The 22,524-nt window shown below is 44.8% G+C and overlaps 1 protein-coding gene across 1 annotated transcript in view; it reads right to left on the bottom strand.

Annotated features, from left to right (window-relative positions):
• Positions 1 to 22,524, bottom strand: part of ERBB4 (erb-b2 receptor tyrosine kinase 4) — a gene marked incomplete at both ends in the record, with an annotated part of 612,462 nt that overhangs the window by 361,168 nt on the left and 228,770 nt on the right. The window contains one exon of the mRNA XM_080346338.1: positions 13,276 to 13,427. Within this exon, the coding sequence (XP_080202464.1) occupies positions 13,276 to 13,427 (152 nt within the window). The remainder of the gene's footprint in view (positions 1 to 13,275; positions 13,428 to 22,524) is intronic.

The following is a 22,524-nucleotide window of genomic DNA, read 5'->3' as shown; positions in this document are numbered from 1 at the left end:
TAGATTTAAATGTACTGGACCTACTCTGCCCAAAGAAATGCCGGATTGCCTACCAGGAACACCTGTAGTGATGCCATTACTTCATGATTTTGGGACTTTGCTGTTTCATCAGCATAGTCTAGGCATTCACCAGGTGAGCACATACCAGATGGATTTGCAAGGTGAGGGGTCTTCATTGCAAATGAAGTAAAATTTCTCAATTTCACTGGCCAGTCACAAAAAAAAAAAAGACCAAAAGGCCACAATAATTTCAAGGAAAAGGTAGCATGAAAACACTAGCTTTCAGTGACTGGATTTCCTTGCACACAATACACAATGCTTCCTGACAGGCTCCAACCATCACTTTGAGTGATTTTTGGTGTCACCCAACCAGGGACACTTATAGGCAGCGGGAGAAATAAATGCCCTTTTAACTGCATTTTATTCTTACATATGCATCGTTCTGCTAAAATAATTCATTGTATCCTAATGAAATGAGCATGACTGGCTCCAGGAATGAATGAATACTCACTCCCCGGTGATGGGTATTTATGTGCAGGTACCGAAGGTCTGTAATGGAAGATCTATCATTAGCGCCTGAACCCGTTTTATCTTCATTTCACACGATACGAGTGAACTGAGTGTTGTTTTGGGGGTATAATTGATCTATAGCTGAAACAAATCAGCTCCGCAGCTAAGTGAGGAGATGAAGTAGTGGATAATCTGTACTTTAAAACCAGCTGTTCTGCTGAGATCAAGTGATTATTTGGCACCGAAATGATTAGCTGACAAGGGAGCGCATTTCGGCATCCGCCATCATTACCGGGCACCGCTGCCGTAACCTCCGGCCGTGCCGATGCCGGGCACCGGGCTAATTGACAGCGTGGCTGGGATCAGCTCACGGTTTGCTGAATTGATGGACCTCACCTGGCCCCAATTATAAATATCAGCTTTTTTTCAGCAAACAAATGGGCAGAGGAGGCGGGGAAGGAGGATACTCAGCCACTGGTCAGATAACTGTGACTGCAACAAATGCCAGCAAAATGTTTTAGGTTTAAGCTGCACAGCTGTCTCTGCTCCCTGCGCTAGTTTTAACACAGCACAAATATTTGCAAATATTTCCCTCTAATTGCCTCTGCTTGAACATCTCTGACAATTATTGAGAACTGAAATTCACTCCATCCCTTTCTGCCGTGCCCTTCCGTGGGGATTCCTGCAATGGCTGTTTTTAATGGGTTTCCCATTTTTATGCAAGGTAAGGCAAGGAGGCACCTGCTCACGAGAATGTCACACTAGAGGAACAGAAATACAGAAAGAACACAGGTTTGTAGTTTCCTTTTCTTTTTCCCTAGGTGCCTTCTGTGCTTTTAACTACAGGAGCCTTTTCCAAATAACCTGAAGATAACTGAGGTTGCACAGCCAAGGAGATATAAATGTGTTCCTCTAACCAGGCTGCAGAGACTGGCTGCCGCAGCAGCAGGGACGTTCTGCATTGAGCTCACCAGCTCAGAGAGCAGGAGGGTAACCCATCTGCAGAGTGCAACTTTGTTCTTCTTCTTTTTACCCAAAAATTCACCAGGTTCGAAAGACATATAAAATGATATTTAAAAAATGACAGCAACCTACAAGACCTATATTAAGTCAGGTTATCCACATCCATATCAGAGCAAGACAGCTCCTTACAACAGATACATCTGCTTCTAGTTGATCACTCAGCAGGTTTGAAAGGAATCCAGTAACATCATCTGCTTCCCTAAGAGGTTACTCCACACTTTTGCAGAGATGGCCATTAATTCCTTGAAATTCATTATGGATTTTCCTTTCTTAGGCCATCACTCTGCACCATACACTTTTGAAAGACGAACTGTCATTATCATTCCTGAGGTACGTATTACATGAGGTGGTTGCCTTTGATTTACAGCAGCAATATGACATGCACCCCTCACCATTCCTTTCACTGCCTTCTGCCCTTCGGCCCTTTCTGGAGGGGAACAGAGCTGTGAGGTTGTTTTCAGAAGCCCCCTTCCAAATTCAAGGCAGGAGGGGTCCTTCTAAATGTAAACTAGCAACTCTGGCATGAAAAGCATTTAAAGAAATTATGTTTCAAGTTTCAGGCTTCCCTGCTTGGAGGCAGCAAGATATTCGAAGGTAGCCATGGGTTTCCTTGGGTTTCCCTCTAATTTTTTTTCCCTGGTTATCCCCTGCAGCAAGACACAAGCACGTGCACTATCACCATGACTATACAGAATTGTAAAGCAATTTATAATGCTTCCTTTGTTGGAACTTAGGATCTGAATCAATCCCAAAACATCAGAAATCTGAATGAGTGGCAACATCAGCCTCTGGCCATCATTTAAGCTCTCGGACCACTTGGCTACAGCCATTTTTTTTTATTATTTTTTTTTTTCCTATTAAACCTGAACAGCATCTACTTTGAAGGTCTCTTTTCTCCATCTTGGACTTGTTAAGGTTTGTCTTCTTAAAGGATGAGCATAAACTCTCCTACAAAATTTATTTTTGGTATAAACTCTCTCTCTACTGAGCAACATTAAGCTATTACTATTATTTTTCCTGTACAAAACAGTGCAGTTTTGTCAAAAGTGGCATGGTATTTCTACTTCACCTTTTGACATTTTCAAGTTTATTATATTCAGAAAGTACTTCAAAGCACTTAATTCTTCCTCTCTAGTAGAACTAATCACCACCAAAGGGGGAAAAGAAACACTATGTGCTATTCAATACAGGATACAAATGCTATTACCTTCCTACTTCAAACATGAATACTAGAAGTCAATGTGACCGGTTGCACTTCACCACTTGCAGAAGTAATGCCTTGAACTAGGTCTTCATTGCTTTAACTAAAACCTCTGTATTCCACCTCTCCATGAGGATGTTTGACACCAGGGACATCTGACCTGAGAAGTCAATGTACTTGATTTCATATCCTGCAGGGCTCAGCACTCAGAACCACCTGGCGCTGCACACCCACATACACCACATGCAGCTGACGGAGATGTCCCTGCTGGCTGTTCCTCGGGTTGGGCATGCTCATCTTCAGTCCCCAAAAGATACGGCCACTGTCATTCCCTTGGCCAGCTCCAGTCTCCCTGGCTCCTCAAACCAGCTCCACTCACCAGAGCAGGTTTTGCTGGGACACATCCTTGAGAACGCTCCCTTGACATTCTGTTTTTCAGGTGGACACTCGGGAAGGTCAACTTCTCCCTCCACCCACCCAGCCTTCCTGAGCACCTACACAAACCATGTGGGGCCACATCATTCGATGGCCCCATGCTAGTATCAGGTTTGGAGTGGGAGTGTTGCTGTTGCTGAACATTGCAATCTGCAAAATTCTGCTGACATTTCTGAACTAGAAAAGCCCTCTGGCAGGCATCTGCAGAGGAAACCTTTAAAATTGATCTGGTTTAACACAAAAACTGTTGGCTAAGCCTCCATCGGTCCCTCTGCTCCTCCATCTCTTGACACAGCTCACAGCAAAAGACTTTGCTTTCCCTTTCTGCAGCTTTTAACAGCAATTCAAGTCCATTGATCCAGGACTCTGAGTCAGTGTATTACAATCCATGATTATTCAGCTCTCTGACAGTCGGTTTGTTTAATTTCATTTTATTCCATAGTAAAATGGGATTGGAGGGAGGGAGGGCTAGAGGACAAATTGGCACCGTATTGCCTAAATGCTCAGGAAAACAGAAAAATGTCACTCAAAGGAAAGTACAAAATACTTCCACTTGGTACAGGCTGCTATATATGTCTCTATATGCCTATCTGTACCTTGTCTGTGCCTCTCAACTTCAACATTTGTTCCACATTTGAGAGGGTGGGTGGACAAAGAGATTAATAAATAAGCCTTAATAACACTTGAGCAAAGCTTGTCAGTAAACAGCATGAAATACTGGAGTTTATGGCGTCTCCTAGTGAGGGTTAAAGCTTGAAAACTCATTACACTCACCATTTACACCAAATAACCTTTCTTTTCATGGTTAGAAGAAAACTATTCATTTGCTTTACAAACTAATAAATCCATTTAGAATTTAAAAGCGTTCGCATCTATTTTTTTTCTGTTAGTTAGTATAACTTTACTCCATTGTTTGCTTTAGTCCAGCTTCAATTAGTCCAGTATTTCCAATTGCATTGGTAGGGGAGAGGTTTACACTTACAAGAGTAAGATCATTAACAGCATAAGGTGCTTGAAAGGGAGAGCATAATTGGTTTCACTCGCCTAGAGGGAAGATCGGCTTCTAAGAGAAACAACACCTAATTAAGAAGGTTTGCACTGTTTTATTTTTAATAATGTCCACCCCCACTACCAGCATTTTTATAGTACCTGTCACGGCAGGTTCTGGCTTAGCCACATGTATTTTGCAGATGTGCAGGAGCTGAAAGTATCAGACAAAAGAACAGACAGAAAGAAGACCCTGATGAGACACTAAATGATAAGAAATAGATTAATAGTGTGTATTTAATTTTAAAAAAATAAAAACAAACAATAATAAAAAGAAACACAAAATAAAACAAACCAAACAAACACAAAACTAAACAAGCCTAGACAGAGCCACAAATCTCAACAGTTGTGTTTGTTCACATTAAGAATTCAGTTCCTGATCCATGTTTTTGCTGGTGGCTGAGCTTGTGGGTGCCAGGATGAGCTGGAAAGCACAACCAGTTTGCCAGATGCTTGGCTGGCCATGCACAGGTGAAGGCAGGTCATAGGGCAGACAAGCGAGGTGATGGGGCTGGCCCAGGAGCTACCCTAGACCAACACAGGGCAGGAAGATGCCCTGACCTGCACCTCAAAGATCCCTGGCAGACGTTGCCCAGGGAGTAATGTGCTTCCATAAGCACACATTGGTGGCTGGGGTCAGCATGGTAACCTCAAATACAGCCCCATATAGCAGTCTATTAGGAAGGGAACTAGATCTGTATTAGAGAGGAGAAAGGTCTTTGTGGCTAATGCTGAAGCTACATGACCAAAGCACAGGAACACATCCATTTTGCAGACTGCTAAACAGTTTAAGCACAGACCCCCCCAGAACTGTTCGTCACATTCCTGGGGAGACGGTAGACTTTGCTGGCTACTCCAAACGCTTTCCCCTACCACCAACACCCTCCATGTGCTGCCCAAGCTGAGCTACTGCCAACGGGCACCTGTCCACCGAGTTACCTCTGCCAAACCTGGAACGCATTCCACGTGAAACGGTGAACCTCATGTCCTGGGCATATTTTTGATACTGGAGCCTCTTGCGCCTCATAATTTTCCAGCAATGGGGCTGGAACAGGGGTGGAAATACTGTTGTGAATGGCAAACATCACTTGCAGCTGTGGCTGGCACCCCATCACAAACAGAGAACGCTCCCACACTGTGCATCCCACGCCTACCTGGGCTTGCAGGCACCTAGCAGTACCCAAAAGATGCCAGAGGAGCTTGTGAGGTTCAGCAAGACCAGTGAGAAGGACAAACTGCCACCTCACATCTCGAGGAGGACTGGTACAGCCCCTGGGCATGGGGGAGCCGCCCCACATCACCTCCCCAGCGCTCTGCTCTGACTAATGAAGGGCAGCTTCACTGCAACCACAATTATGGGATAGCAAGCCAAAAGGATATTACTGATCTCAAGCATGTGCGGGGGTCTGGGTTACTCTGAATAATTTAAGTCAAGCTTCTTTTATCTCTCTCTCCCACTCCAGAGTCGCTACCGCTGCCACAGACATGAATCAGACAGGCTTCCTGGGCAGCTGGAGATGGGGTGCCTCCCATACTATGGGAGCTGAAAGGAAAATGCTAAAAGACAATTTAAAGAGACTTCTTAATCACCCTGGACTTCAAATCTTTACATCTCCTCTCCACAGGTGATACAGCTGGAGGATGCTCCCCGCAACTGAAGGGGACGCAGGCAGAGGCTGCAGGAGAGCTGGGGAAGCTCTTGGTTATTGTCAGCACAACGATGGGGGAAACAAAGCTCCAGGTTGGGATCCATCCCTGTGTCCCCCAGGAGTTGGAGCCTCTCTGAACTACCCGTACATGGATGCACAAATGTTGACCAAAGGCCTGTTGATGCCACCTGCTCATCACTCCACACGACGACAGCACCTGTTTTATACAGCAAAAGGATCAGAGGGAAGAGGCCATGTGGGAATGCAGCCGCTCACTGGCAGCGCTCCCAAGAGCAGCCCTGCAGCAGACAGGACTTGAGGAGCAGCCCGATAACATCCCCGGCAGGCCCAGACCCTCCTGGAAAAGGGCATCATCTGCAGCCCCATTCTATTCCACACACGCCCCCCCAAATGCTTCCTGGGGGTTCACAAAGCACCTGAGCCACACAGAGGCAAAGGGCAGTTTTACAGCCTGTCCCTTTGCCAAACTGGGAGGCTGCATTTCCACAGCACGCAGCTCTCCTCCTAAGCACAAGTGGTTATTTCAAACTAGATCTTTCATACGAAGCCACCAAAAATAATTGCTAAATTAATGGCGCAATAGCTAAAGTATATATATTTGATTATGGCTTGGCAAACCCATCTCAAAGATTAATTCTATATTAATTCTCTTCTATGTTTGTTTTGCAGAAGCTAAAAATTTAATTCAAGCAGAAGAGTATCAGCTTGCAGAGTCTTTAAGTTTCTTTCAGCCAAAAAGCAAAGCCCAAATTGCATTGCAGAGCTGATGTGGGCTGCTTGTGAGTGTTGTGGTGCTGGTAGGGCAAGGACGAGAGGGGAAAGAGAGCTTGCACAAGTGGGTTTTTCAGTTTATTTTAGGGAGAGGAGGTTGGTGTTGTGTACAGAAGAGAAAGGAGCCTCCTAGCCCAGTTATTCTGCCTATTGCAATACCCCAGACAGCTATAAAAAAATAAAATAATAGGCCTGGGAGGAGTATAAATCCCGAGTCAAAATGTGGCTGTTGGGAACTAGCAAAAGCATTATCTGCTTGGAGAGATGAAGCTGCTGAGTTTGTTACCAATGTTTAAAAAAGTCTCTGCAAGACCCAGTCTGGGTGGTGAATGGGGCCGTCATGGCAGGGTGAGGAGGATGTGGGAGGTGGGGAGAGGGCTCAGGGTTGCCCCGCAGCTCCAGGGAGTGAGGCAGATGGGAGGCTGGCACCCCTGCAAGCAGCTTTTTGGGGGGAAGAAAGGGAGGTGTGAGCAGGGTCCCTGTGCTGTCACATTGCATCTAGCAGAGGAGATGCACCGGCAGCAGCTAGAGGCTTACACCAGAGGGGCCTTGGCATAGGTAGGAATTGAGCGGTACCATGTCCTATGTCCACCAAAAATGGGTTGAAACCAGACAGGCTGTTGAAAAGGGGTTTTATAGCATCTGAGGAAGGGAAGCAGAGGCTGTAAAGAATATACCTATATTACAGATATCTGACAGGGGCAGCACAGGAAAGCAGAGGCTGTGGAGACACAGATGCTTTCCTACCAGTGTAACATGAGGGGGATAAGCAGCTGAAGCACAAAATTAATGTAACACATCCAGACACATTTAGGCCAGAAACCACTGGATGCCTTCTACCTACTAGCTGGGAGGCTCTGGGAGTGGTGGAGCTGGGTGACATTAAGGTAGGGAATATAGGGTGTGCAACATTTGTCTCCAATAGCAGTGACCAGGCATCGACCACAGAGGTGCTGTCCCACACATGGCAGGACACGGGCAATGTGAACACCAGTGATTGTAACAGCGCCTGGCACTCAGCTACTCACCACAGCCACAGCATGGGCTTCCCATTTCACTACCTGCTTCTGAGCACAGGTCAGGTCTGGAAGACCCCACAAAGCTGGGCTGTTCCTCACCTCGGCAATCAATGCTCCCTGGCCATTTTGAGACCACCTTAAACCACTGGGATTATTTTAAACTACTGTTTCTGCAAAAGCAGTGGGAAATGGCGGAAGCAGCTGTGCTCCCGGAGGAGAGCTGTATCACACGTGCTTTTTGCAGTGAGCCTCTGCTCCCACTCCATCCTCCGAGTTTGGGATCCAGCTTGCTTTAAATGCAGCTCAAGTTCATCCAACACAGTTGGCGGTTGATCGCGGCTGGTATAAAACGTTTTGCCCACGCCAGCAGCACGGCCTGGCATGCAGCTGGCCTCCCATAACCCGCCCAGCACAGCAGCTGTGTTTATCACTGTGTGTGCAGGATGCCCATGCCAGGTGTACGCAGCAAGTTGGAGGGGTTATCTTTCCACCTCAAATTTTGTGGCATGCACAGCCCTTTCCCTCACAAGCCAAGGACAACACATGCTGGTGAGGCTCTCCTGAAGCCACTCACTGCAGGACAAATGTTACAGGGCAGCTTTGCCCAGCAAACCTGCCCCCAAAACCCCTGTACTGGTGTGGAGCCGGACTGCAATGCTTTCCAACCACTTCTGGGGAAAACCCCCCTCCACATAGACATATACCACCCCCTCTATTTCTGGGGACTCCTGACAATCACTGTTCCACATCCAGCTCCTTTTCTGCTGAGCTGAGACCTTATTGAAGCCCGACAACTGGGAATTAAGATACCATTTTGCTGCAGAAGAGGATGTAGAGCTGTGCTGCCAGGCCCGCAGGAGCTGTATGTATCATCAGAGTGATCTGCCGAGCAAATGGGCCAAGGCAATACCCTCCCTGTCTAAACTGGACAAGGCAATACCCTCCTGTCACAGCTGTTCAGACTCCAGGCTCTCTCCACACCCACATCTCCACTGAGCTCTCCCACCGGAGCTTTCAGAAGGTACTGCTTAGACCCATCTTGCTATAAACGACCAAAAAGCTTTTTAAAAAAATGATTACTTGTTTTTTCTTTTTAACCAGAAGCAGCTTTGAACGCCTATGGGTCAGGCAGCATGGTCTGCAGCCAGCTCTTCCCGTGGCTGCTCTGGCAGTTCTCCCCCATGGAGGGGTCTGTCTGACTCCATCTTCCTCCAAGGCTATAACACAACCAGAAGCAAAAATACATAAAACCCAAATCCCATCCACCACAAAGTCTAAATGTGATTGTAAGGAAAGTGATAAGTACAGGCTGGCACAGGTTTTCACCAAGAACACAGTTACATGTGTTGACAGAGGGAAGATGGGGCAGGATGTCTGTGCAGGAATTGCAGCAGCTGTAAAGTTGCCCACCACGAAATCCCCATCCTGTTAAAAGACAGGCAGGTAGCTGCCAATGTAGCCATGGCTGACAGTGCTACAGAGGTAAATGAAAAAAGAATTTATAAAGCACCAGTAGATCATTTTCAAAGGCTGTTGATTGCAGTTAGAAAAAAGTTTCATAATCATTTGGGAGAGTTATTGCAGGGAAGAGCACAGAACTTTGGTCATGTCTTCAAAAATAAATAATCTGAATTGGTTAAAATAAAATTCAGACACAAGAAGACAATTTACTGACTCTGAATTGCTAAAAGCCTGGGGATTAGTCAAAGATAACTCTCATTTACCAAATGTGTTTAACAGAACAAGAGTGCTTGCAGAAGATTGTTTTGTAGTATACTAATTGTGTATTTAATTTCGAAAATTGAATTCAGAGATGCTATTAAGAAATAAGAACTGTCCACAATACAAACTGTCAGCTTTGCCAAGTGAAAATAAAATAGCTTCCTGTTTCTGAAACCAGTCATTTGCAACATGAACCACTGCATGATCTCAGCTTTTCTTGATTTTTTCTGAAATCAAAACTAGGGAAATAAATGTCAGCTCAAGCCTTGACGAGACTGAAGACACACACCAGCTCAACCAGCTTACCTAGTGTCACAGAGCAAGTCCCAGTGCAAAAGTCCAGCCCATGCAATTAGCTGAAGGATGCCGGTGGGTTGGGAAGCAGTAGGAGATGCAGCCCAACCTCTTCCCACCGTCACTGCCGACTTGCTGGGTGAGCCTGGACGTGCAACAGGAACAAGGGAGCTCTCGGGGCCTGTTTTCCACCCGTTTTTTTGCCCTGCCCGATTCAATCATGTTCTTGGAAACAGTAAGTGCCTTTCCCTGCTGCAGCCTGTGCCAGCAGGGAGCCTGCCTTGGCCACGACAGAGGGTGCTGCTCCAGCAGCAATGCGCTGCATTAACCCAAGCCCCATTTCACTGCCAAAGCTTGCCGTGGTGGGATTCCAAAGACTGAATTACCACAGCGTACATTTTCTGCGGGTAGGTTGAGCCTCAGAAGAATAACAAAAACCGTCAAACACGTTGTCTTTCCCAGCACTCAGGTGTGGGCACATTTTTTCCGCCTACAAGTGCTTTCTTCTGCCCAGCCTCTTGTTGTGGCCGCAGTGCAGGGAAGCAGCAGCAGCAGAGCTGATCGAGCTGGAGGGTAGCATGTGCACAGCAGAACTTCACATTGCAATTGCACACCCTTGTTTTGGCCACCCGCAGGCAAACAATACCCAAGGCCATAACACAACCGTAAGAAAGAAACAAACAAACTTAAAAATAAAAGACCAGATTTGTACTCCTGTTCTGCAGACATGCAAAAATACGGGGGAAAAACCACTAGTATATGCAATCCCTTCTTACATGAATTAATCTTCTTCTGAGCTCAAAGCCATGCACTCACTTGCAGACCTGGAAGTTTAAGTGGTTGAGCACTTTGTTCAGGTGATAGGCAGCCCTTTTTAGTCTTAATCAGCAGATATTCAGACAGCTAACTCATAGACGTAAAGCAAATCTACTTAGGGAATAAATGTCTAAATAAATATGAGAGATGGGATGCTGATCTTTTAATGTGCCTCTGCAGGGTAAATAAAATTATGGGATTTTTCACTTCAATTCATTTATGGTGTTCATTTATTATTGCATGATAAAAAGGCTCAGCATGCCTAGCTCGCTAGGTCTTCCCTCTGTCCCGGAGTGAGAGGCTGTCCAGCTAAGCTGAGGACTAACGAGAGGGCAGGTGGGCACACAAAGCCATGGTACTCATCAGCTGGATGTACAGATAGAACCCAGGGGTGCGTCAGCTGCCTACCTGTAGTCCGTTTTGTGGAGAAAGAGGGTAATTATTGCAACAGAGAATAAGGAAAATTGGAGCAGGCTGGAGGAGCAACATCTTGCAAGACAGGTTCACTATGTTTAAGTCTGACAAACAGCCTTTCTTTTAGTTATCTCCCTTCTGCCACATTCATTTCACTATTAAAACCATTTTTGAAAGGATAAACCAAGTAATGCTGCCTAACTAATGAATGTCGAATTATCGGCGTAAATATGCCAACATTTATTTATTTATTTGCCTCCCCAAGAACGTGTTCTCTTCTGGTTTTCTATTTTAATGACTACAATTTATCATATTAACTAGACTTCCAGTTTGCTGGGTTTTGTTTCAAGTTCTGCTTTTTGCTGAGACATCTGCAAGAGGGCAGCCACAGGTAAGAGAAGTAATAAAACTAATAAAAAAGCGATAGTAGCTGTCACCAAAAAGCACGAGTGACCGAACCACCTTCATTTACTACACAGGGCCCTTCTTTCTTGCTCTCGTTTGCTGATTTTACTGCCCACTTTCCACTAATATTTCACTCTGCTTATGGCAGCTCTCTGCAAGGAACGTTAATTCCCTAATTTCCGAATAATTTGCTTTCCCTACCGACCAGCAGGCAGCGTAAGAAGGAAGGAAAGTTGAAGCGGGAGAACCGTCTGTGATGAATTCGAGCCACGCAGAATGGCCCAGTCAGGGGTTTCAGGAGGCATCTGAAACTCCAGTGATGCCTGAATCAGTGCAGAGATCCTGCCCTCGCAGGAGGTATCTATCTGCTGCCTGTCTAACACCACGGAAAACGTCAGTCCAGCTGCACCAAGGCTATATCTATTTCACAGCACCAGCATATGTGTTTTCCCCACCTGTCACAACTGTGAAATGTATAGATAGCATTTACTTCCTAGGCATTTGTCGCTCAAATTAACAGGCAACCTGTTAGTCTGAGTGCAATTAGCACCCCAAATTTTACTCCAGACATATCTAGTAGCTGAATTTTGCTTGCAGATCTTTTAGCAGCCTGCTGTACGTTTTGAGTAAATATAGGCCCATGTATAGTGTGGAAATCCTGTGAAACCCCCAACAAATTTAAGCTGAAAGAAAGCTAAGCACGCTGTTGGAGAATCTGCTTTGCCTTTGTTAGAATTCATAAGGGAAAGTTCACATTTTTAAAACTGAAACTGAGTACTAGGTTCACCCGAGACCCAGCAAACCGACCGACTGTGTGTAACACAACCTGCCGGGCTGACTCCTGCCGCCCCCTTCCTGCTGCCGGATTTAAGCTTCACCACTCCCGCTACGTGGTGTTCACGAAAACGCCGGTTACATACACACACGCATCTTGAAACATGACATTAGCAGTTTGCAGAAGTATTCATGAGGGATACCATATGGTATGAGCAGTGTAAACCCTTATCTGTGTCATGGCTTGACTTCTTCTATTGGCGAGTAAGACCAGCACAGTCTGCAACCGTGTTGTCGTGGGCTGCCCTTTCCACTATGGTCCTCGCACCTACATTCCAGTTTCTTTCATGTCACAGCCACATCACCTGCAGCATCCTCAGATGCTCATCAATTACTGGATCACTCCTTTATTGGGATATTTTTCAAATGTAATTAGTTTCAGAATGCCAAATAATGCTGGGCTTACACTCTTTTAATTTGGCATTCACCTTTCCCTCCTTGTGGCTCTTAGAATGTTAACAGGGAATGTACGAACCAGACTGAAATGTTCCTTCGCAAAGCCGGAAGCATGATATTTACTCAAAATTCGATGTAAGGAGGGCTGAGGGAGTGCACAACCCCAGCTCCACAGTGGTAGGATAGCCTTCATCTATCACAGCTTCCCCTGGGTGCTGCAGATTCAATTAGGCTCGTAACTCTAGTCTTGTACAGGAAGAGGGTTTTATGTTCATTCAGCAATCACCTTTCCTTTCTTAAATGCTTCACAAATCTTGCCCAGAGTTCTTCCCTTGCTTAGCCTATCAACCAGTCCATATATAGCATTTCATTAGGATTAGCTTCTCCAAGCCCCCAGTGCTTATCTGCATGATTCTCTGATCTTTCTAAACCCTACCTTACCCGCTCCTGCTCCATACCTGCTGGCAACACACAGCGATAGAGACCTGCAAGATGTCACCTTTCTGTGTAGTGACACGGCTTTCTCCCCCAAGTCCTTGATAAATCTAAATGACGCGTACTCAGAGCATCTGTCACAGAACAACATTGCTTTTATTCTCTGCACATCTGTGACATTTTATTACCCTCTTATATTGCAGTAGAGCTTGTGGGAGAGAGACCCGCCCTTATCCAGACTAGTATCGTTGGCTACTTCCAAAGAGAAACAAAGATTGCTTACCCGCAGGAAGGAGAGGTCTCGGTTGTGCTCGATGCTGGTGATTTCCAGGTTGCCCATCACTACCTCGCAGTTCTCATAGTACTTGCGTAGGGCCCGATACTGCTGCTCCAGGTCAGAGAGGGAGCTCAGCTTGTTCTCGGTGCCGGCACACACTGCAAGAAACCACAGGACACACAGTCAGAATGAGTATGGAAGAGGGGTACAGGACCAGAGAAGGAAATAGAGTTTTTATATGGGGATACAGGCAATTGTAACAAAAATCCTGGTTTAGTCACAGGATTGGGTCCTTCAAAAAAAACAACACACCACAAGTTACTTGAATATCTTCAGTAGCAAGAGGCAGGTACAAATATGATCTGTGATCATGTCAGCCATTTAGACATGTCTCAGCACATGGGAAGAAGTGCTGGTATTTACCACCAAATGCAGAAAGGCTGAAAACACAGAAATGCAGGAGAAACGCAACACTAGTTGACTCAGCACCTAAAGGGCCAAACCCTAGTTACAGCAAAGTCCCTACTAGTTCTGCCTGTGACAGGATTGGACACTGAACACGGATGTGCCAGTCACAGATTAAAGGGCACAAGGCTGGAGAGACCCATGCATCCAAGCTGACCGGGGTAATCCAACATTTTCCCTATTACACTGATGCTCAGAAGCGTCTGTTGGACAAGGCAAGAGCAACCTGACTAAAGGGCTTATACTCATCATTGTTTTCCCCATCCTTTGCCTTAAGTCCTAAGGTTCTTCCCAGCTTTCCACAATTAAATAGGAGAAAGACAACAGCAAAACACATGCCATCTTTCCACAAATCACCAGACTGTGATCTGAACCTACAAATGGAGACATGTCAGATGAGTTAGGAAACATCATCCTCATACAGTTAATTTTCAGAAGATGCCTTTAATATCATACTCCTCTGCTCTGAATTTTTAAGTCCAGTCCAAAGCTACTGCAGCATTGCATCTCTGCTTGCTGTGCATCAAGCAAAGACAAAAACAAATGCAGAAAGAAACACAGAAGCAGCATTTTCCAACAGCAGTTTTTCATGTGGCTCTCAGCCTGCCAGGACAGCAATGCTACTTAAATGGTTAAGTGTGAGGCTGGACTTGTTTTTTGCATGCACTTATTTTTCCTCTTTACCAACACCTTGCGGGTTGATCTTAATTAATACGAATATATCTAAACTTTTGGAATGGGCATTATATTATGCAAAATACAAGCCAGACCAGAAGAGCCATTCCCACCCCTGGATTAGATCAATACAAACAAATCTCTCCATGGCTGTAGGCATAACCAGTAAAATTGGTTAAAATATGCTCTTTTGAATGATGCAGGTCCTGTTTTTAAATATCAAAAGTAATTAGGTTTATGAGTACTACTATTATTGACTGTTTACTTACTACACTCCCCACTTTTTTCCTCGTTCCCTGTTCTGTGCTGCAGTCTCTCTGCTACAGAGCAATGTGCTCTTGTGCCAGGGCGATTCGAGCTTCGAGCAGCCTCTTGGCAAAGGGCTTCGGGGGACAGCCAAAACCCCACAAACTGCTCAAAGTTTTCTCCCAAGGAAACTTCCTCCGCCCTGAAAATGGCAGCAGAAATCTGAACCGTAACTCCCCACCAGGGAGGGACAGTAGGGGCTGGTTTCATCACAAGCCATTCACAGAATGAAAGATTTATCAGATCATTTTTGGGTTTTGTGTTTCCTAGCAGCTAAAGAGCACAGACCAAAGCTGAACAGGTATGATGTGAGACTTCTTTTCCAAACATATATTCAGTCTAGATACCAGGGATATTTTAAAGGAGGCAATTTTAAAAATTTCTTTCTATGACCTAGTAGAAATAAAAGTCCTTGCTAAGTTTAAAAACTTGAAATATTTGACATATATTCACTATATTGTGTTGCAGAAAAAAAAATGGTTGGGGTTTACTCATGTTTTAAAATAAAAACTACCACTTCAATTCAAGGCTTAATTTAAAGCACAAAGTCCTGCTTTGGAAGTTTTCTTGTAAAACATATCTAAACAAGATTTTGTTTATAATATTTTAATACCCATTTTTGAGGATTGTCAAGATGGAAAGACATGGTCCCACTGGGACCTGACATAGCTCTGCTGGACCGGGAACACCTGGAAGGATTAACCACTGTTGCTAGGGGATGGCACATCTTTCCTTTCAAAATACAAAGTCCTATCGTAGCTCATATTTAAAGTTTCATTTGGAACAACCTCGAGATCTACCATACAAGCATCTCCACGCTCCAGGGAGACGCACACCTGTCCCTGCCAGAAGACTTCAAAAATGTTTGCTACCGATTACAGAAGCAGTTTGTTTGCTTTTTCCTTAAAAGTAGCAGCAGTAGCAGCATCTATAACAACAAGACTGACTGTGTTTCCAGATGAAAAAGTATTATTCTGTCTTAAGGCTCCAGTGAAACTAATAAATAATTTCTGGTCCATTTTGTGACTAGTGCTAAGGATCAACATAGCTCAGAAAACAATTCCAGCAGCTTAGCTAATAAAGCTATATACTGCAACACTGGTATTTCATGTTGCACACCCATTAAACGTTTCACAAAAGCTAATTTAGCCATTTGTTGCTGTAAGGAGGCAGAACACCTGGAGCCTGCTCTTGCAAGAGGATTCGATGGGGGTGAAGCCAGCCCAGATGTAAGCCAGGGCTGCAGCTTTTATTTGAGTAAGATTAATTTTGCACAACGAAACTATTGCAGTAACTATTCCCAGCTTTTGATATTGCTATGGAAATAAATTCTTTTGGATGAATAAAATCTTAAAAGCAAATTTAGAATAAATTATGTTGATCCTTTAAATTTATCTCATAGCAATTCCAAGCGTTTAATTTCTGTCTTAAAAGAAAGAAATCCCCTCTGTTACACAAAACATCTCCTTGTTCCAGTTCACACCTGGGCCTTGGCTGCCTGCCTGATACAAGCAAGTGGATCCTCCCAGGCTGCTCTGCCATGAAATTTGGGAAAGCAGGGAAAGTCACTGCCCAGCATCAATCCTCCCAACCACTGCATGACCTGGCTCGGCTTTCACAGCTCTGTACTGTCCTGACAGGTCATCTCCCCTCAACAACAACAAAAGAAATTGGTTACAGATTGCCTCAAATCAAGTTATACCCAAAAAGTGAGACTATCCCACATCAATCGGGGGTGCAGCAATGCAATTTTTTTGCCATGGGTACCCAACCAGCAGTGCAAATGATGCAGAAACAGTTCTTGGAGTGGGAGAGACCCCCAGCCTGCAGAACAAGTTGAAGTCCCAAAAGCGAAACATGGGTCATTAATAAACCATTATTATAATAGGCCATTAATTTCTCTGTACCTCAGCTTTACCACATGGGTTTTAAAAATATAATTTTGATGCACATAATAATTATGCCACATTCAAAATATAAAATCGTGAAAAGTATTTAAGAAAAGCAGATTAGATCAACCATCACTTGCAGAAGGACACAGCTGGGGAAGCACCTCCATCCTTTGCAGAGTCCTTTAGAACAGAGAGATTAGATATGCTGTTGGTGGTTTTTTTTTTTAAGGTAAAATACAACTAATGAGGTAAAAAGACATTTCTGCCATGAAGAAGAAATACTGCTGCCATGTACACTTCCAAAGGTGCTCCTGCTTGCCCACACACACCATAGAGCCAAACTTGGGAGGGACAGAGGCCAGAAAGGAAGCAGAGGACAGGTAGTTAGCAATAAGTTACGTCCCCCCATTTTGAGCCACATGAGGCAACTCCCAGCTGCTCCAGGGCAAAAATAATTGTTCTGGGTCTGATTTGCCAAAACAGTTAAGGAGCACTAAAGTAACTGTGTGTGAGGTAGAAGCCGAGCAGGGGTCTCATGGGATCTCCATTCCCCCTGCCTCTGAGCTCAAACATAGCCCCCTCGCACTCCTGCTCATCTCTTGGAACAGCAACAGGCATCTATGGGTTGTAACAGCTCTTGAAACTTAAGTGCCAAAATAATACATATTATCAGGGATGCTCCAGCCATATATTGGCATAAACATGAGCACAACAAAATGTATTTCATTGTCATGCCATGCAGAACCCCCATAATCTGTATTTCATAAAGCACTTTGTCATATATTGTTAGGCACATTATTTTATATAGCCCCAGAAACTGATGAGCGGCAAGAAAATAAAGACTGCATGCTAAAAGCAGTCCCTGCAGCAGAACCTCTCCTGGATAATAAAAAGTATTATTTTAATTTCCCTGCCTCTAACAGAGGTCAAAAAAGTAGCAGCTTAAGATGTACCTCCCATCTGCAGCTTCCCCCACCGCTGAGCATCTCCAAACATGTACATCCCTGACTTGCTCAGGAGGTCTTACAGAGGCATCTCAATGAGTGAAACCCTTCAGCACCATTTCAACATGAACCCAGGAAAATGACATCCCCTTACATTTTCCCAGACAGAAACCCCAGTGAGCTGTTGACTGACAGCCTGTACCAGGTTTCCAGCTTGTCATGAAGCTCTCAAGCACAGCTTTCCACCAACACACACGTGGCAAATTCATCTCTTGCCATATACAGGCAACAAACCTTGCAGCATACACATGTGTACGTGCCCAGAGACACCCACTGCTAACCGTATCCCAAAGCTGAAGGACACGCAACTTCCCACCTGAGATGTCCCAAACCAGCAATGGTGACGGTGACCAGCCAGGCTGCCAGCCTATGGCTGCTTCTCATCTGCACCCCGAACACGGATAATTTTGGGTGGGCGCTGGGGCGGAGCTTTGCTTGGCCATCACACAAGTGGATTTCGGGCACTACTTACACATTCACACTTCAGTTGTTTACTTGTTACCAGCTACCTCAAGTGACGGAGAAGAGCTTCAGCTCTTAATGGCCCCAATTACAGCAGTAATAATCATCTATATTGAATTGAATTTATGTTTTTCATCAATATTCAACGCACATGACTTGGAAATTAATTTCCCATTGACTTTTTTTTTTTTCCATAACAAAGCCAAATCATTCAGATGCTCACTCAAAGGCAGCAAATAATGGAGGCATTTTAAAATGTCCTCTAGTTTCTGCTTTTTAGGCCATTATTTCGCTCTGCTCTGTTGATGATAAATCTATGCATTAAATTAAGAAATCACATTTGACTGAATCTAGTTTCTGTTTCTTGTAATACTAATGGATTTTGTAATCCTCCCAGCTCGACAGATGAACTAACTTTTAGAGGGATGTCAATTTGTTTCATTTCTTATTCGACCCCTCTCCGGATCTGCCTACATTTGGAGTTATTCAGGAAGAGTGAATCACAGTCTCCGGCATGGTCACCACCACCTGCAATACCATCTCGCTCCTCTCCCAAACCACATCCAGATGAGCAGTGATGAGGCATCCTTGTCATCATCTCCAAGGGAGTTATCTTGAGCTTCTGGATATATTCGTTTGAATCATAAAACATTCATTATTATCTTTTTGGTGAGGAAGTGGGAGAAAGATGCATTTGCCCTGCACCAGCCTCCACATGAATGCAGCACATTGGTCTGTCAAGGGGGCCAAAAATACAAGAGGAAGCTTAAACTCTCAGACCTGCTGATTTCAGGAGTGCGTTTATGAAAAGAGAATCACATGTTCCTTCACCCCAGACAGGACGAACCCAACCACAGTCAGCACCTCTTTCTAACACATTATTTTTCCCATACTTCCCATCTATTTGCAAAATTAGCTGTATTTTTACAGAGAGGGTTTCTTGAAAGGCAGTTAATGTAACTGTTTATTAATAATTGCAAACACTCGTGGCAATCTGTTAAGAACCCCAGATGGGGGGAAATAGTCAAGCCTCTTAAGGAACAACTAATTACCTGCAACACCACTGCAGTCCCTGTTTGTTTCATTATGCTCTGCACCCTCAGCAACAGCCTAGGCACCCTATCATGCATGCACACAGAAAGGGGTAAACATACTTTTAATCCTTTCATTATTATTTTACAGCTCTCCTTGAATGAGCGGCAAAAGCCCTGAATTTTCTTGCAATTAGGCACATCCTAATGAAGGGAGGGAGTGCCTGCACTTACAGTCTTCTGGGAGAAGGCAGAAAACTCCTTGAGGTCACCAGCCATTTTCCTGTAAACCCACTGGTTTTGGAGAGTGTTTTAAAATTAGAGGCTTGCTTTCCCTAGGTGAGAGACTGTAATGAAGGAGAGCACAATTTTCTCTGTACTCCTAATTAAAAGCTCAGCTGGCACAAGTCTTTTCCTTCCGTGAGGTTTACTCTACACTAGAAAATTATCATCCCATTTGAATCCAGTTGCATGCAATCAACCCAGCTGCCATGAACCCCTGGCCAGCTGCGTGGTCAGGAGAGGAGCAGCTCAGCATTGCCATCCAGCTGCCCTTCAGTTTGGCAGGATGTCATCAGGATGAGGTGACATGGTACAGGGTGGCCCACAGCAGCTGTGACCCACACCAGCATGGCTTTAATCCCTTATATCAGCATGCAAACAGCCTAGAAATACAGGAGCATTATTATTAGTTTTAATTTCAAGTCAAGCTCTCCACAACTGCTAGATAAAGCTAAATAATAACTAAAATAAAAAATTAACTAAGATGTTCTAGCCAGACTTTAATCTGAAATGCTGAAAGGATGCTCTGAAACACTTCTATAGCCTTTCTTTTCTTTGCATGGAGAAGCAGTCCTTGGGTTGATTAATTCCCTGAAATTTGCTCACTGAACACCCAATATTGTTTCACATGCCACTGTAAAAGCTTCCCAGCACTTCCAGAAAAGTTGCAGGGATGTGTGTTATCAGGGTGCTCCCACCTCCAGCAAAGGCTCACCAGATGCCACCTACAAAGGAAAAACCTTCCTCAATTTTATGACCAGGAACACAAATAGGCACAGTAAAGACTGACAGTGATTGTAACTTCATCGGGAAGGAGTGGTGATGTGTGATAACACTTTACTGCGCTGCTGGCACCTTCTCCTTGCACCGAGCTCTCCAAAATCTGTTTGGTGGATGTTACACAGCATATTTTACTGATGTAGCACTCCAAAAAATGGCATCAAAATGTTGGCTAGATTTATACTGCAGCATTTCAGGATAATTGCCTGTGCCATGTCAAGCCATTGTCATCTGCTTGCATTATGCCAATATTTCCAACATTGTTTTGCCTTTAGTTTTCCTCGCATATATTACGACACAGCAATTGGAAAGGACAAAATGGGAAAAATGTACTGCAGGAGTTATAGCACACAGATATCATTAAAAAAAAAAAAAAAAAAGGCAGAAATGAATAGACAAGGTGTTGCCAATGGTTCTTTCCACCCAAGCTTTTCTACCAAATTATGATTTCTGGGTACTTCTTCACTTTTTCTCTCTACTCTTCAGAGACACACACACTTTCTTTCCTCATTTCATTCTATTTTGAGGGTAAATAGTTGCTTCTTAACTATAATGTAGGTACTGGACTTGACAAGCAATTAAAGCAAACAATTTCCACTCATCTAACTTTGCCAAATTAGTCATCTGCCATCTGCTCTATCATCTGGCTCTCCTTGAGGTCTTGCTGTGAATCTGGAAGCGCTCGCTCCGACAAGGAGGCAGCAGATAAGCCTCCAAGCTGGCGGGGAACCCAAGGGGCAGAGGTGACACGTGGCCCTGCACTGCTCCCCACCATCCCCATCAAGCCAGCTCCAAGGAGGTGCTCGCTGGCTCTGGTGGTCAAACTGGCAAATTACTGGCATACAAGAACCCATACAAAAGCATTTAAAACTAAAGATTTCTTTTACAGCCACTTATGTGGCATGATAGAAAGATTTGAGCAGTCTGTGTCCAGTACCTGGCTTAGTTTGGGTAAGGCCTTGTTTTGAGACAGTGCAAAGGTTTTCAAATAGCTCTGAAATACAACATGAGTCTCCTCTGCCCTCCAGCTTCCGAGCACTAGCAGGACTATTCTCTGTTACCAGGTTTCCAGTTTGGGCTCCCTTAATGGCTCTCCCAGTATGATCAAGAATATCACCAGCAGCCCTTTTCCAACCAACCTATGTTTCCTTCCCAAGAAAATTAAATACCACTCCAGAGAGCAAGTTAGTCCACATAAATTTTGCTGCTGCTCTGAACCACCACGCAGAGGAATCACTCTCCCTGTTGTTGGTGAAGACTTTTACAGGCTGTTGATTCTTGCACTAGTCTCCAGTTTCGCCACTTGACCGCAAGAACCCAAAATTAAGTTTGTGAATCTAACTCATAATGCTAAGGATCAAAATCCTTCCCTACAGTAGCAAAGTACAAACCATCACCAACACCTTCTAAAATTAATAAGTCTGCAGATAGATGATAATGAGTAATACAAAGCCACATGTTCTTGGACAGCTAAACACAGAGCAAAGTGCCAAGCTGAAGGCCCAAGAGTCTGCAAACGTTGCTCTCCCTGTTTTCCAACACCTGCCCTTCCCAAGTCCCACTTGAACACAGCAGTAACAGTTCATCCAACCTGCTTCCCTCCATCACTGCACCATGGTGTATCCTGGCTCCCTACCAGGGTGAAGTGGTAGAAATCTCCACGGGTCTCAGCAGCAGGAAGGACTTGAGATGCTGCTTCTATGCCAGGGGAAGGGGTTTGGGGAAGATGATGGAGCACAAACCACAGGAACTTGGACCGGGTTTTGTACATGTGCTTTCAACTCAAATCAATTTAGTGAGGGATGCCAATAACATCTGCTGTGAGGCTGGCCCGAAATCACTTCTCAGCTCACAAACCAGGCTGGCTTGCTGGGAACATGAAGGGCTCCTTCCCCCTCACACAGTGCTTTCCTGGGGACCCAGGGGTGCTCAGCTTGTACAGAGCATCGTCACCGTGCTGCGGCAGCGACCACTTTCTCAAGCAGCTCCTGCCACTCCAGCAGGACTCATGCAGCTCCACGACAGCCAGGGGCCTTTCCCTGCCTTTCTCTTTTTTCCTCCCCCAGAGGGCCCCTGAATACCGCAAGCACTCACTCAACTTAAATGCATTTTAATTAACATTGTACAAACACATCGAGTTTGTGTGTGCACAGGGAGCGCATTCATTCAGCTCCTGCCTGATGCTCAGCCCAAGAAATCCAGCGGGAGCATTGGCAGCCGCTGCGATGGGAACGGGATTCCAGTCCTCACTGCCTCTCCAACACTTAAAATACACTTGGCAAAATGCACACGAGCCCTCAGATCCTACTTACTACTATTTAAGCACCGTTTATGTAAAAGACACAGCTCAGACAGGGT

Source organism: Nesoenas mayeri (assembly GCF_963082525.1).
Source record: "Nesoenas mayeri genome assembly, chromosome: 6".
Lineage (NCBI taxonomy): Eukaryota > Metazoa > Chordata > Aves > Columbiformes > Columbidae > Nesoenas > Nesoenas mayeri.
The sequence above is the reverse complement of the archived record's forward strand: the minus strand, read 5'-3'. Positions and strand labels throughout refer to the sequence as shown.